The 17500-nt window shown below is 42.4% G+C and overlaps 1 protein-coding gene across 3 annotated transcripts in view; it reads right to left on the reverse strand.

Annotated features, from left to right (window-relative positions):
* Positions 1-17500, reverse strand: part of LOC143027556 (serine/threonine-protein kinase NIM1-like) — a 192123-nt gene that overhangs the window by 23125 nt on the left and 151498 nt on the right. For all 3 annotated transcript variants that reach the window (XM_076188864.1, XM_076188865.1, XM_076188866.1), the window contains one exon: positions 8814-8996. In XM_076188864.1, the coding sequence (XP_076044979.1) occupies positions 8814-8996 (183 nt within the window). The remainder of the gene's footprint in view (positions 1-8813; positions 8997-17500) is intronic.

Raw genomic sequence — 17500 nt, forward strand, 5'->3', positions numbered from 1 at the left:
GGGGAAGGGGAGAGGAAAGAGATGGTGAGGGGGAGAGGGGGAGAGAGGGAGAGGGGGAGAGGGGGAGAGAGGGAGAGGGGGAGAGGGGAAGAGGGGGAGAGGAGGGAAGAGGGGGAGAGGAGGGAAGAGGGGGAGAGGAGGGAAGAGGGGGAGAGGAGGTGAGAGGTGGAAAAGAGGAGAAGGGGATGTGGGTGAGATGGGGAGAGGGGGAGAGGGGAGAGTGGTGAGAGGAAAAGAGGGGAAGAGAGGGAGAGGTGGGAGGGGGAGAGGGGGGTGAGTGGGCGATATGGGGAACGAGGGGGAGAGGGGGAGAGTGGATGAGAGACGGAGAAGGGGAGAGTGGATGAGAGACGGAGAGGGGAGAGTGGATGAGAGACGGAGAGCGGAAGAGAGAAGGGGAGAGAGGTGGGGGGGGGTCGAGAATGACCTTGATGGAGACAGGCAGGCGGGGCGGACAAACCCAAAAGCAATTATCCCTCCAAACGAGGTAATTACATCATTAACCACGTTCTTACAGATACCTTTCACTGTTACACGCCCTTCAGTGTTTTACACTGCAAAGGAGCGTAGGACTATTACACTGTAGCTGCCAACACGTACTCGCTAGCACTGCTCGAGGTGTCCAGTAGTGACTGGTGTCAGTAGATGGGAAATGTTGGCAATATATATTTCCAACATGAGCAAACTTGTCACATGGGGGACCTGCCAAGAGGGGGACCTGCCAACATGTGCGACCTGCCAAAAGGAGCGATCTGCCAACAGGTGGGGATCTGCCAACATGTGCGGCCTGCCAACAGGTGCGGCCTGCCAACAGGCGCGGCCTGCCAACAGGCGCGGCCTGCCAACAGGCGCGACCTGCCAACAGGCGCGACCTGCCAACAGGCGCGACCTGCCAACAGGCGCGATTTGCCAATAGGTACGACCTGCCAAGAGGCGTGACCTGCCAACAGTTGCGACCTGCCAACAGTTGCGACCTGCCAGCAGGCGATACCTACCAACAGGCGATACCTGCCAACAGGCGATACCTGCCAACAGGCGATACCTGCCAACAGGCGATACCTGCCAACAGGTGGGGAGCTGCCAACAGGAGCGACCTGCCAACAGGTCCAACAGCTGCTAGCTTCCAAGTTATCACATTTGTAAGTTAAGGAATTGAAACCTGTCAAGAGGAAAGACGAAGAGAGCTTACTAACTGAGCATGATACCGTAGTTGAAAAAATATATAAATAAAATTAATAATAAAAAATAAACAAGTAAATAGATAAATGAACGAATAAGAATAGATACGAAATTATTTAACAAGTAGATGAAAATAAAATATAGAAATAAATAGACAAAGGAATGAAAAATAAACAAATAAATGAATAAACAAATGAATAATTAGAAATAAATGAATAATTAGAAATAAGTAAATATAGAAATATACTAATGAATACATGAATAAATCTAAATATATATGTATGAACGAATAGAGAAAAGTGAAAAATTTTCACATATACTGTCAACTTCCCACTTCTATAAGAACAAAACATAGTATTGTGGTACATACACGCCTATGTGTACACGCTCACATGCAAACACATGTATACACACGTGCGCGCACACACACACACATACACATGCACGCACGAACACACATTTTAAAAGCAGATTTACTATAAAGTGCATAGCGACATTCAAATACTCAAACAAGGTTATCGACAATAAAATCTACGGGAATGTGTTGCCATGTTTTACGTCACGTCATCTTCGACCAGACAAGTCTGTTCACTACAGATAGAATAACTAACAATATTACATCATAAGGAGGTGGAGCAGTCGACGGGAAGTGAGATAGATAGATAGATAGATAGATAGATAGATAGATAGATAGATAGATAGATAGATAGATAGATAGATGGGGAAAAAGAGAAACCATGCCGACTATACACTGCTTAGGATGTTCCTCTAACGGCAACTAGTAGTCAAATATGCAAAACACAAGGAAAAGATCAATAACGAAATATATAGCTTAGAACATTTAAAAAAAATCAGCGTTAGAGAAATATTCTGCCTAATAATAAAGTCTTTGGAGACCTTGAGGAATTAGTCATTAATGACAATTGATTGAACAAACGCTGTGTCGCAAACATGAAATAATGTCGTCGTCGGTCTCCCCAAAATGTCGACATTTTGGTCTTAATTAAACTATCCGCTCATGCGTTGTGTTCATTACCTGGTGACTGACACTAAACCAGAAATTACGCTGAGCTGGTGGAGTTTGTCCCTCGTGCATTATCGCGAATATAAACGCAAAGTTTAATTCGTTTTGATGTTCATTTGAGTCTAGCTTAGGCCCCCGGTGTTTCCAAGGCAATGAACACACACAATATACTTTGTTCAAACTTTTTAGTTTTGTTTTTAATTTGTTTAGAAGTGGTGACCTTGTAGAAAAGGATAAACACGTCTCTTGTTTTGATATAATTTTTCTACATTTTCTTTTTCTATTCGAACGCTGATTTTTGTTTTTTAGATGGGATCATGGCTCGGCATCTGGAGTCTGTGTGATTCCTAAACCTTAATTGCTGTGCCAACAGTGTGTGAGGGGAGGGGGAGTTAGAGAGTATGAGAGAAGCTGAGATAGATGCATACAAATAGGTAAACAGAGAAAGAACACAAAATAAAATAAGATAATAGAACACAGACACACACACACACACACACACACACACACACACACACACACACTGCATGAACAGAAATATCATGCAACAGAAACGAGCCTACCAATAAACAAATTCCCTCTAACACGAAGATCCAAAACGGGAAAAGGATAATCTGATCCTTTATGAAGACAGACATCCAACAACCGAGCATCGCATTTACCTGATACCACAAGAACAATAGGATCAGACTATCTTTGTGATTCTTCTGTGTTGAAGTCTGAGAGACAGAAGAGTGACAGGGTAGTGAAGTCAACACAGATGACAGTTGGAATTTTTTTTTTCTTAAGTTTTGTCCTTGCCAGGACTTCAAAATGTCCTGCCATTTGTACGTGTATATATTGACTATATTATGACAAATAAGACTGAAGGTGGAGGAAGCAGGCCAGGAGTAATGGGAGAATTTTATGCTTTAACGTTTCGACCCACAGGGTCTTGATCACAAAGTTAACAACTCAAACATAACAGGGGGTTTTATACATAGACGGGTCATATCATGGGACGCTTCGGAGAGCTTGTTATTTTACTTGTGTATTTTATTATTAATAAGCTTGTGGCTTTTGCTAGGCGTATAAAGCCTTCTCTATGGTCAATATTGTTATTAGTGTTCATGTATGCTGCCTCAATTGTCTTCCTCAGTTTCTTGGATGATCCTTTATTTAGTATGGTTGTGTTGTTCCAGTCTGGCTACCTTCCAGACTGGAACAACACGTGGCTATGACGTTTCCGTAACATGCTCGGGACGTGCCCGTGACGTGCTCGTGATGTGCTCGTGACGTGCCAGTGACGTGCCCGTGACGTGCCCGTGACGCACTCGTGACGCACTCGTGACGTACCCATGACGTGTCCGTGACGTGCTCGTGATGTGCCCGTGACGTGCTCGTGACATAATCGTGACGTGTCCGTGACGTGCCCGTAACGTGCCCGTAACGTGCCCGTGACGTGTTCGTGACGTGTTCGTGACTTGCCTGTGACGTGTTCGTGACTTGCCTGTGATGTGTTTGTGACGTGCCTGTGACATACTTACGACGTGCCCGTGACGTGCTCGTGACGTGGTCGTGACGTGCCCGTGACGTGGTCGTGACGTACCCGTGATATGCTCGTGACGTGTCCGTGACGTGTCTGTGACGTGTCCGTGACGTGTCTGTGACGTATCTGTGACGGTTCCTCACTGTCAATGACAACTCACCCTTTGACGCTGATGTGACACGGCCATCACGCAGGGCCATAAGAGATGTCTATCTGACACGAATATACAAAAAAAAAGTCGCTTGGCAACCAGAAGTAGGTCTGATAGTTGACACGACACAGATGAAACGTGACAAGATACGGGTGACACACAGCCGACACAAAGACGACACGCACAGGCTGGGATGGTAATGACAAGGGGCAAGCAAGATCGTTCTCGTTCTCACGTTTCTAGTATCGAGATACCTGTTCGATATGTAATATTACATATTAAGTCGTTGGGAGTAACACGTATACACGCAGCATAGCTGTCTGTGTGTGTGTGTGTGTGTGTGTGTGTGTGTGTGTGTGTGTGTGTGTGTGTGTGTGTGTGTGTGTGTGTGTGTGTGTGTGTGTGTGTGTGTGTGTGTGTGTGTGTGTGTGCGTGTGATTCACCATGGTGATTCACCATGGTCTTGGATCACGTGTTGGACTCGTGATCGACAATTATTAACCTCCCGGATGAGAGCTCAGAGCTCGTATGAACGATCTATGGGTAATACGTACTGTGACCTTACACGCGCACACACACCGAACTCCCCTCCCACGAAAGTTGGAGTAACACCCCGCAGCGAAGCAATACTGAATTTTTTTCAGGGCTGGGCGGGAGTCAAACCCGGACCGCCGTAGTGGCAGGCGAGAACTCTAACCACAGCGCCACGAGGTGCGATATGTATGTGCGTGTGTCCATGTATATGTTTGTATTTATGTACATGTGCATTCATATATGTCTGCATATGTATGTGTATGTGCGCGTGTATATGCATGCGTGTATAGTAAAACCGGTCAGGAATAAACTGAACTAGACCCGTATCTTCTTTTTCCACCTTTCTCTGTGTATGGGTATGTATGTGTGTGTGTGCGTGCGCGTGCGAGTGTGTGCGTGAGTTTTATTCTCACATCACCTCTGCTCGTGAGAGTTTTTATTCCGGGGACAAATTTAATCATATTCATTTTGGCGCAATTCTGATATTATGCACTCCAAATCCATAAATAATCAAGACATACTACGATTATTTTTCTGCCAGGTTATTCCATGTCAAAGTGTTTTTATTTGAAAATTATTATACATACACACACACGCACGCACGCACGCACACACACACACACACACACACACACACACACACACACAAGCGCATGCACACACAAACAAGCGCACGCACACACACACACACACAGAAACAAGCGCGCGCGCACACGCACACACACACACACACACACACACACACACACACACACACACACACACACACACACACACACACACACACACACACACACACACACACACACACACATACATACACACACACACATACACTACTGCTTGGAGTCTATATATCTGACTCAAGACTACTTCACCCTCTCCCTTCTTTCCTCCACAGTTGTTCACCCCAAGGTGTCTCCTCATGTTTTTGTTCTCGGGTGAAGAGTGAAAAAAAAAAAAAAACACTCCACCATCTTTATTCTGTGTAGATTATTCTTAACTTCTTGTACTTCCCAAAGCTTCTAACTAAGTGAATCACCTTCTCTTATGTGGGTTCACTGCTTTCTAGACTTGGTCACTGGAACACTGGGTCCGTTGAACCTGATGTATTGTGTTCAATTTGTTACACTTTGTTAACCGTGACCTCGCAGTGTGTGTAGTGCGCATCTTTTCAGTATGCAAAAATGAGGGTCAATTGGCCGCTTCACATGTGTGAATGTATGTGGGAGTATGCGTGTGTGTGAGTATGCATGTGTGTGAGTATGCATGTGTGTGAGTATGCATACAGTGTGTGTGTGTGCATGTGTGTGAGTATGCATACAGTGTGTGTGTGTGCATGTGTATGTATATGCATGTATATATATATATATATATATATATATATATATATGCATGTTTGTGTGTATACATGGGTGCGTATGCATGTGTATGTATATACATGTGTGTGCGTATGCATGTGTATGTATATACATGTGTGCGTATGCATGTGTATGTATATACATGTGTGTATACATGTGTGTTGTATATATGCATGTGTGTGTATACATGTGTATGTATATGCATGTTTGTGTGTATACATGTGTTTGTATATATGCATTGTGTATGCATGTATGTGCATGCGCGTTTATGCATGATTGTGTGTGTAAACGTGTGTGTGTAAACGTGTGTTGTGTGCATGTATGTGCGTATGTACATGCATGTTTGTGTGTATACATGTGTGTTTGTATATATGCATGTGTGTGTATGCGTATGTGTGTGAGCGTGTGCGTTTATCAATTTGCTCTAATACTTGTGAGTACACACTTGTTCGTCTATGAATATTCATCTATGAATACAGATTACCCACTCGAATCAAGGAACCTTGTTCACCCGATCCTCTTCAATTTTTCTGAATCTGAATAGTAAAATGGTGACTTCACTTTCAGTATTCCATATCTTAGAATGTCTCATCAATTTGTCTAACATTCGTATTATAGGTTTAACTTCTCTAAGTTCGCCATTCATCTTCTCGGTATACGAGACAAAAATAATTTAACATTTGGAGATTTGAAAAACAAAATATCTAACTAAAGCCATTTCCACGCAAACGAACTCGCACAAGTTGACGATAATCCGCCCAGTGTGAAGAGGTCTTAAGTCTTTTGTGGTTCTAAGTGTGGACATCGATCTACTTGTACTACCGGACTCCCTCACCGTCCCTCACCCTCCCTCACCCTCCTCCTCCTCCTCCTCCCTCTCCTCCTCCTTCTCCTCTTCCTCCCTCTCCTCCTCCTCCTCCTCCCCCTCACCCTCCAACGACCCCTTTTTCCCACATCACCTTTCACGGCAAGGGCTCCAACTCCCTCCATCTCCCACTTCCTTCAACGCCCTCCAAGGCCTTCCAAAACTCTCCAACGCCCTTCAAAACCATTCAACGCTCTCCAACGCCCTCCAAAACCCTCCAGCGCCCTCCAAAACCCTTCAGCGCTCTCCAACTCCCTCCAACACACTCCAACACCATCCAACACCCTCCAAAACCCTCTAACGCCCTCTAATGCTCTCCAACATTCTCCAACCTCCTTTAACTTTCTTCAACGCCCTTTAAACACCTCCAACGCCTTCCAACTTCCTCCAACTCCCTCCAATGTTCCCAAATACCCTCCAACTTTCACCAACTCCCTCCAATACCCTAAAAATTTCTTCGATGCTCTCCAACGCTCTTAAACTCCCTTAAACACTCTCCAACGCCCTCCAATTCCCTCCAATTCTTCCAATTCCCTCCAATCTTATCAAACTCCCTCCAATTTCTTCAAACTCCCTCCATTTTCCCCCAACTCCCTCCAACACCAACACTTTCCCCTCCACGGCCTTTAATCCTGCCTGTTACGTAACTTTTACACATGTTTTGCTTCCTCGTCTGTCTCTTATTCAATACACCCATAAGAACTAGCACACACACACACACACACACACACACATACACACACACACGTACACGCACACACAATAGGAGGTAAATAGATAAATAAACAAATAAATTAACAAATACATGAATAGAAAATACGTGATTAAACAAATGAATAAATCAATTAATAAATTGATAAACAAATTAATGAATTTATAAACAAATCTAACATATAAAGAATCAATAAATGCTTTCTAACGCCTAGTACATCTTCCTTAAAATAAAGAACAATTTGAAACGAAATGAACAATTAACAAATGTTCAGCGTTGAAGAACAATCTTACCCACCTGTGTTCTTCGCCATTGCGAAAATTGTAGAAATCAATCCACTAAAATAATAAAGACATAAAACTACGACGAGGAGACAAGGTGTCAATTCCGTTACTTACCCGTTTCTCTATTTATCAAAAAAAATAACAAGGGTGGTGCAGGCAAGGTCATCATATTAAGACAACAGGACAGGACTCGCAGTAATGGGTTTAAATTGGACAAGTTTAGGTTTAGGAAGGAAATAGGCAAGAGCGAGTTTACTAGAGTGGTCAACGAGAGGAATGTAATTGGTAACCAATTAGTGAGCGCTGAAACTATCGGTTGTTTTAAGGGAAGGTTAGATAACTTTATGGATGGAGATGACAGGTGGTAATGGACATGGAACTGCCTAGTGTAGGCCTTATGGTCTCTTGGAGTCTCCTTCATTCTTATGTTCTTAGAGAAACGTTATAATATTAACATTGATCCCAAGAAGAAAACGTTCAGAAAAAATAAAAATAAAATATGAATAAGCATGCAATTATATATTTTTAATGTAAAAGATTGCGTAAAAGAATATGAAAAGGCAAATAAACGAGTAAAAAGGTAAAAATAAGATTATAAAAAGAATCGGGAGAATATTCGTAAATATACATACGAGGCCATACAAAACAAATATGAACAAAAATGAGACTAAAACGGTAGAGACTATAACGTAAAAAAAAACAACTTAGAAAGAAAATGTAGTAGAAAATGGTTTGGGTGAAAACTAAAACAAAACAAAAGTAAACGAAACTAAAGTAAAAAAAAAAAAATGAATAAGAGGAAAAAATGGAAAATTGAAAAATATAAAAAGAAAATGAAAAAAACAAACATGATTAGATAAACAAAAACATACAACCACCAAAGAAAAATCCCCCCCCAAAAAATAAAAAAATAATATATATATATATATATTTTTTTTTATATATATATATTTATATATATATATATATATATATATATATATATCACACACAAATTAATAAATAGAAAAACAAAATAAAGTAAACTTGATTAGATAAATGATAATGATAATGATGATAACGATGATGACGATGATGACGATGGTGACGATGATGACAATGACGATGACGACGACAACAGCAACAATAATAACAACCATCAACAACAACAACAACAACCCAGAGTCCGTACTCACCATGCGTCAACTGATGGTAGGCCAACTTGACGGTGGAGAAGTTCCCCTGGCCGAGTTCGCCCCGGAACCTGTAGAAGCCGACCCTCCTGCCGAGGGTGACTTCCTTGAGCCACCGCTGGTCGTGGTGCAGCCCGTAGAGGAGCCGTTCGTAGGGCGTCCGGTCATCGTGGTCACAAATCGTCACTGTGGAGGAGGAGGTCAGAGGACGTCGAGGCCGAAATAGATTTCGGAAGGAGGAAGGATTCGAAGAGCGACCCGACGGGCGGTGCTGCCCGCCCTCGCGCACCAGATGGGCGTGAAGCATTGTCAAGGTGGGCGCGGGTGTGGTAGTAGCATCGTGTACGTGTGAAAATGTGTGAAATTGTGTCAAAATGTGAACGTGTTATAGTGTGAAAATGTGTGAAATTGTCAAAATGTGAGTGTGTGAAAATGTGTGAAATTATCAAAATGTGGTGTTGGTGTAAAAATGTGTGAAATTGTGATAGTGTGTTAGATTTTGTAAATGTGTGTAAAATTTGTAAAAATGTATAAAAATGTGAACGTGTGCAAAAAGTGTGAGTGTTAGAATATGTTTGTGTGAATGTTCAATTGTTTGAAACTGTGTGCGAGTTAGACTCTCTGAAAGTATGTGAAAGTGTGTGAAGGTGTGTGTGTGTGTGAACGTGTGAAATGTGTACGCGGGCGTGCGGCGGCGTGCGCGGGCGTACGTGCTCACTACACTTGTGCTCTATACCACCTGGAACCATCTACGTGTACCAGCTGTGAGAGAAGCTTAATATACTAACATACGCGTGCAACCATCTATATAATCAGCAAAAGGCACTCGAGTACCAGCTGCGGGTCGTGCAAACACCACCTGTGCGTGAACGTACTATGCGCCAGCTGAGAACGTGTCTCCTTAGTGTATAGAACTCAGAGTTTGCGCCATCTGTCAAAAAGTGCTACAACATAAATGTGTGCACATGGAGAAGAGGGGAAGAGGAGAGGGAGAAGAGGGGAAAAGGAGGCAGGAAGAGGGGAGAGAAGAGAGGGAGAAGATGGGAGAGAAGAGAGGGAGAAAAGAGAGAGAAGAGGGGAAGAAGAGGAAAAGAGGGGAGAGAAGAAAGGCGTATTGGAGGATATGTTACAGTGTTTGGGGAGATGGTGATGATGATGAAGGTGACGATGCTTTTAAGGTAAGTTAAGGTAAGATTAGGTAAGGTAAATCAAGGTAAGGTAACAACGTTGCGTAGCATAACGTGACAATATTTTAACATAATGTGACGTATTTCGTTAGTAGATAAGATGGAGGGGGAAGAGGGGGAGATAAGGAGAAGAGGGGGAGATTAGAAGATAAATGCAAGGATTTCAAGGAGTGAAACAAAAAAAATAATAATGAAATGGGATAAATAGAAAAATATTAATAATGAGAATAAAGATGTGGGGAGATTGAATCAAATCACGAATTGGATCAAAATGGATGAAAATGGATGGTGGGTTGTTTGTGGATTGTGGATGAATATGGAGACTAATTTAGAGTGGACTAATGTGGGGAGTGGAGATTAATGTGGAGTATGAGTCAAGTGTAATGGGGTTAATGTGGAGTGAGGAAATATGGAGTAAATTACTGCCTCGTGTGGATTAATGTTAAGTGTGGATCAATGTGGATGTAATGTGGAGTGTGGATTATTGTGAATTGGAGACGCTATTACACACTTGCAATAGCTATAGAAAGACGTCTATTTGTGTTGGATAGAAGTAAATGGACAGCCAAATGAATAGATAGGTAGGCAAGTAGAAAAGGATAATCTACTTTGGTGGACATTTAACACATAAAGCTTATCTACGAGTAGAAAGACGCACACGTACACTACACGTACACGTATCCATACACGTACAATACACGTACACGTAGACATATACATGTATTCTCACACGTACACGTGTACCAGCGTCGATTTGATGTCACGAAGCTCACGTGATTTGTACGAGGGAACGTGACCAAGATGTGACGTGGAGAATGGGTCACACCACACAAATACGTGATAAATACTAAACCTGCACGTCAAGGCATAACGTATCCTTAAAGAACTTAATTAATATCACGTGACTAACGAATAACGACGATCTACGTGACAAATATTCACGTCACCACGTGTGACGTGACACTAACACTTATCACGTGATATAGAAAACGTGGAAATGAAAACAGCTTTTATACACGTAAATGTCACGTAACGCGAGCACACGTGGTGTGACGAGGTGTGACGTAGTGTGACGTAGTGTGACGTGGATATCAGGTACTAAGAAGCCCCGCACGTTACGTATGAAGTGTATACATAGAACACAACTTCGAGGGTTTCACGTAGATACCATATGAATGACCTATGTATAATACATAAATCTGTCCACCTATGAACAATGTGTTCGAGCGTGTCCGAAAGTGTTCGAATGTGTTCTAAAGTGTTCTAAAGTATTTGAACGTGTTTGAACGTGTTCGAGCGTGTTCGAAAGTGTTCGAAAATGTTTGAACGTGTTCGAAAGTGTTCGAAAATGTTCGGGTGTGTTAGAAATTGTTCGAAAGTATTCGAAAGTGTTCGAGCGTGTTCGAAAGAGTTCGAACGTGTTCGAAAATGTTCGGGTGTGTTTGAAAGTGTTCGAAAGTATTTGAAAGTGTTCGAAAGTGATTGAGATTGAGCGTGTTCCAGAGTGTCCGTATGTGTGTCTATGTTTATGTCCGTGTGTGCGTGTGTGTGTCTGCGTGTGTGTGTGTCTTCGTGTATATATGTTTACTTAAAACTAAAGGGATCAAACTAAATTACCCAATATCAAATTACAGTAAAGAAAAAAATACAAGTAAATAAATTTATAACTTCTATAACATACGGAAATTAAATTGAATATCTTTTATAAATATAAATTTTTAGGGACTACAAGTTATGGGATTCCTTCAACTCCCGTGGGAGTGGGAGTGGGAGTGGGAATGGGAATGGGAGTGGGAGAGAGGAATAGGTAATAGTACTCCCTATAGTAGATAGAATTCTCAAAACAAAAGCATAAACATTATCATGAATTTTTTCATCTTGACAATATCATTTTCAACATTTATATCGATAATACGATAACAAGTACTAATTAATGATATGTAATGATAAAATTTATATTATTATGAAAGAATATAAGGGACAGGGAATTTCTATCTTTTTTATTTTTGCCATAAAAAAATTCTTATTGTAACCAAGAAAGTTTTCATCTTGATAGTTGGAAGTCTTATCGGGGAAGACTACAACGAAATGTCGTACGATTTTAATACGTTAAATGTACCGGAATTTGAATACCAGTAACCTTTATACCGAGTTTCTGGTACTGTGAAACAAGTACCAGTACATAGACACCGGTAGATGTCCGTTCCCAACTGATATTTGTCCAAGATTTCAGACGACGTCAATGTCGGTTCAAAAATCAACTCGACGTCGTGTCGACATAATGACGTCACAAACGATCTACTATTGTAGTTAGGTGACAACTTGGCTAAGACACTAACGTTGTCAACAATAATTGTTGTCAATCTTAGTCACAATCATAGAACCAATCCAATCTTATCTTCACTGAATCATACGACCAAATGTTGTCAACATCTAATGATGTCGTTTTCTACACATACATTAAAGAAAACGGTGTGTGTGTTTGTGTGTATTTCTCGGGCACTCACACAATACGGATTACCCATATAAAGACACCTGCATGCTCATAGCGGCTATGCCACATGCTGTGCATCAGCATTTTCATGCACTACAGCATAACCAGATAAAGCCCAGGAAAGTCAACTTTATATATATTTTTTATCGATCAATTCTTCTTATTTATCTATTTTTGTTTATTTATTAATTAATCTATCTTTATCAATTTTTTATTCTCTTTATCTATTTCATTTATTCAATGAACTATATTTACTTGTTTCTTCACGTCAATTTTCAAATTAACATTAACCTTTACGCTTCATGTTAATATAAATTCTCTGGTTAAATTTTCATAAAATCTGTTTCGCTTTATTTATTTTGTTATGGTTAACTCCAGACGATTCTATTCAGGTCAGGTGGGCCTCTGGGCTTTAACAGGTTAATTGACAAACAACTTAAACCTAACCAAATGGAAAGAAGTCTGTGCCCTCAGCAGGACAGACACGGACAAGCCGACAAAGAGACAAAGACAGAGAGACAGCTAGACAGAAAGGCAGAAAGAGAGAAAAATACAGAGAGACAGACACACACAGACACAGAAAGAGAGAGTGTGAGTGAGAGAGAGAGAGAGAGAGAGGAAGAAAAGGAGAAAGAAGAAAAGGGGCAAAAGAAATATGTGTGTGAAAGAAGAATGAAAAAGGAAGAAACAAAAAAAAATCTTAAGGTAAGAAGAGAAACAAAAAGAAAGAAAAGAGAAAGGTCGATAGAAAACAACTAAGAGGAAAGAGAGCAAGAGAGAACAGAGAGGAAAGATCTGAAGAGAGCAAAGTCGACTACAAGAAGGCCACGGTGTCGTTCTAAAAGCAAAATGAAAAAAAGGAAAAATTAAAATCGTGAGAAAGCGATCGTGCGCACGCGCGTGCGAGTTTGAACGCCCAATATGACGTAATTCCGCAAAATGACGCAATTGCGCAATATGACGTAATTGCACAATATGACGTAATTGCACAGAATGACGCAATTGCACAATATGACGTAATTGCGCAATGTGACGCAATTGCGCAGTTTTGCGTTAATTCACACCACTACGCAGCTTCACTCTGGTTCGACTGAAAGAGAGAAAGACTTAGATAAATACAAGGCAGCCCCTACGGATCAGAGGCTCGCAGTAATTTCTATTATCGCCTAAGGATAGAAGCGCTGGTTATCAATAACATATCGTTCTTCTAGAGAACAATCATGGACAGGTCTTAATTTTATGTATATTCTTATCTTTTCATTCGTTGTCACCCCTGTATTGTCATACGTTTATTTTTGGTTAAAAGTAGACAATCTAATTGACCGTGGAGGGGGAGAGTGGAGGAAAGTTGATAGGGGGAGACGGGTAGGGGGAAGAGGGGGAGAGGGGTAGGTGGAGAGGGGGAGGGGCAGGGGGAGGGAGGAGAGCCAGGGGGAGGGTAATAAGGGGAGGGGGGTGGGGGAAGGGGGGAGAGTCAGGGAGAGGGGTAGGATGAATGGGGGAGTGGAGGCGGAAGGAGAGGGGGAGGAGGGATAGGGGAGGGGGAGGTGGAAGGGAAAGGGGGAAGGGGGGAAGGGGAGGGAAGGGATAAGGGAGGAAAGGGATAGGGGAGGTGGTGGGGAGGGGGTAGTTGGAGGGAGAGGGGAGGAAGGATAGGGGAGGGGAAGGGGAAGGGGGAGGGGAGGGGTAGGAAGGGAATAGGAAGGGAATGGGAAGGGGAGGGGCTACAGACTCGTCATCTAAATAAAATCGTCTAACATTAGCCAGAATAAAATTATTTGATTTGTTTTGTTATTGTTTATTTGTCTGTTTTGTATGTGGGTCAATCAAAATAGGGGGTAGGTGGTTCGAACCTGCCTGTCAGCGCGTGACGTCATTAAACGCGTATAATCGTAAAAGCCCCGAGTGTCAACAAGGGCTAGCATGCCTAGTCACCTCACATTGCAGAGAAAAAATAATGACAAATAAAACAAATGAAGATATAAATAGATAAATAAATAAATAAATGAATAAATAAATGAACATGTACGATTAGATAAAACAAAAAAACAAAAATATAAATAAAAACAATATAGATAATTAAATAAAAATATAGAAAAAATAATAGGTGATGGGGGGTATATTACACGGGGATGGGAGTGCTAGGGGTGAACCTGTTTTGACTTTTCCGTCGAAATTACGCTCCCTGTCCCCCTTTTCCTCAGAGGGAGAATACTTTCATCGGGTTCTATTTTTCGCGAGATTAGGTCATCGTTGCTAAAGGATGCTTCACGTCGCGAAGATTAATTTTCGTCACAAATGATAATTTTTTTGATCTTTGGGGGAGGGAGAGGGCTGCCTTTGAACTATTTCACCGGGATTGAATCTTAGCTTTTTATTTTTTTATCTTTTATTTTACTTTATTGGTTTATTTACCTATTTATTTATTTTTGAGAGAGAGCGCGTTGCCAATTTTTTACTTTGATTTATCTTATTATATATATATATTATATATATATATATATAGATTATATATATATATATATATATATATATATATATATATAAATATATATATATATATATATATATTTCCGGAATTAATTTTCGTTCCTAATCGTCTCTACGCCTCCTAAAGTATTGAGCTTTATTTTTTCACTCTTTACTTGTTGATCTACTTATACATTTATCTATATATTTATTCATTCATTTTAATTACCGATTTATCTATTCATTTACTCATTTATGTATTTATTCATCTACTAATCAATCAATTTATTAATTAATTTATCAATTTGTTTTCTTTATCTTTCTTGCCAAACAACTCCAGAAAAAAATATACAAGGATAGAAACGCTGGTAAGCTAATCTTTCCCGGGTTCGAATCCCGCGGCCCTGGCTACCAACACAAAGGGCGTGAACACCATCACCGTTTTCAATGAAGATGACGTCACGAACCTAGAACCATTTTTTACCCAATGCGTACCGTGTCTAACTCTTGAGCAGATGGTCGTGAGTTCGATTCCCGGGGCCCACTGCGGGCTTTGTCTCGTTAGCCCATGCCAGGCTAGGCGGGGAGGCGACCCAACATCGGTATAAAAAAAAAAAAAAAAAAAAAAAAAAACTGACATGGTCTACCAGGGGTTTCTCACTTCCCACCTCGTGGGCGTGGGATGTTGAGATTTTGATTTTAATTAAATTCCATACCGGCACCTGGAATTATTATACAAAGGGTGACAGAGTCCCTTGGAAGTATATTTTGATGAATCCTCAAAGGATAGGGAGCAGCTCCTTCGTCAACACCCAGAGATGGAAATTATTCTCCCAAAGGGGAGTGGGGAAGGGGGGAAGGGGGGAAAGGGGAGGGGAAGGGGAGAAGGGGAGGGGGAAGACGGAGGGGAAGGGAGAAGGAAGAAGGGCGAAGTGGGGAAAGGGGAAGACGGGAAGGGGGAAAGAGGGGAAAGGGGAAGACGGGAAGGGGGAAAGAGGGGAAGGGGGAAAGAGGGAAAGGGGGGAAAGAGGGGAAGGGGGAAAGAGGGGAAGGGGGGAAAGAGGGGAAGGGTGGAAAGAGGGGAAGGGGGAAAGAGGGGAAGGGGGAAAGAGGGGAAGGGGGAAAGAGGGGAAGGGGGAAAGATGGGAAGGGGGAAAGAGGGGAAGGGGGAAAGAGGGGAAGGGGGTAAGAAGGGAAGGGGGTAAGAAGGGAAGGGGGTAAGAGGGGAAGGGGGTAAGAGGGGAAGGGGGTAAGAGGGAAAGGGGGTAAGAGGGAAAGGGGGTAAGAGGGAAAGGGGGTAAGAGGGGAAGGGGGAAGGGGGAAAGAGGGGAAGGGGGTAAAATGGGAAGGGGGAGAGGGGAAGGGGAAAGGGGGAAGGGGGAAAGGACGAAGAGGGGGAAAGGAGGAAGAGGGGGAAGAGAGGAAGGGGGAAAGGGGGAAGGGGAGAAGGGAGAAAAAAGGAAGGGGAGGTCCGCCTCGTCAGCATCCCTGTCACTCCTCCCGACGAGGAGGAAGAGGAAGAGGAGGAAGAGTAAGAGAGGGAAGAGGAGGAAGAGTTGGAGGAAAAGGATGAAGAGTAAGAGGAGGAGTAGGAGGAAAAAGACAGAGTAAGAGGAGGAGGAGGGTGAAGAGGAGGAAGAGGAGAAAGAAGAGGAGGGGGGAAAGGAGGAAGAGAAGGAAGAAAGGGAAGATAAAAAGAAGAAAGAAAAAGGAAGAAAATAAATAAAAAAGGAAAAAGACGAAAATGGTGAAGAGGAAGAAAAAGAAGAGGAGAAAGAGGAAAAGGAAGAAGAGGAAGAAGAGAAAAGAGGAGAAAGAGAAAAAGAAGGAAGAGTGGGAAGAAGAGGAAGAAGACGAAAAGGGGAAAGAAGACGAAGAGGAGAAAGAGGACAAGGAAGAAGAGGAAGAAGAGGAAGAAGTCGAAGAGGAGAAAGATGAAAAGGAAGAAAAGGAAGAAGTAAAGGACAAAAAAAGAGGAAGAAGACGAAAAGAAGGAAGAAGAGAATGAAGACGAAGAAGAGGAAAACGAAGATAAGAGAAAAAAGAAGAGGAAGAAAAGGAAGAAGAAGAATAAGACGAAGAGGAGAAAAATGAAAAAGAAGACAAGGAAGAAGTGAAGGACAAAAAACGAAAAGAAGGACGAAGAGGAAGAAGATGAAGAAGAGGAAGAAGACGAAGATAAGAAAGAGAAAAAGGAAGAGGAAGAAAAAGTGGAGGACAAGGAGGAGGAGGAGGAGGAGGAGGGGGAGGGGAGGAGGGGGAGGGGAGGAGGAGGAGGGGAGGAGGAGGAGGAGGAGGGGAGGAGGAGGAGGAGGAGGAGGAGGAGGAGGAGGAGGGGAGGAGGAGTAGGAGGAGGGGAGGAGGAGGAGGAGGAGGGGAGGAGGGGAGGAGGAGGAGGAGGAAGAAGAGGACGATCAAGATAAGAGTTTGGAAGAGATCCATCTGCTCCAAATCGACGCGAAGGTCGATGCTCTGGAGGTCGACTCGAGTGTGTCGAGGGCGGAATCGGCACAGCCCCGGGCTGCTGTCGATCGACGTCA

The sequence above is a fragment of the Oratosquilla oratoria genome, chromosome 8 (genome assembly GCF_046742065.1).
Source record: "Oratosquilla oratoria isolate Oo_2021 chromosome 8, ASM4674206v1, whole genome shotgun sequence".
Taxonomy (NCBI): domain Eukaryota; kingdom Metazoa; phylum Arthropoda; class Malacostraca; order Stomatopoda; family Squillidae; genus Oratosquilla; species Oratosquilla oratoria.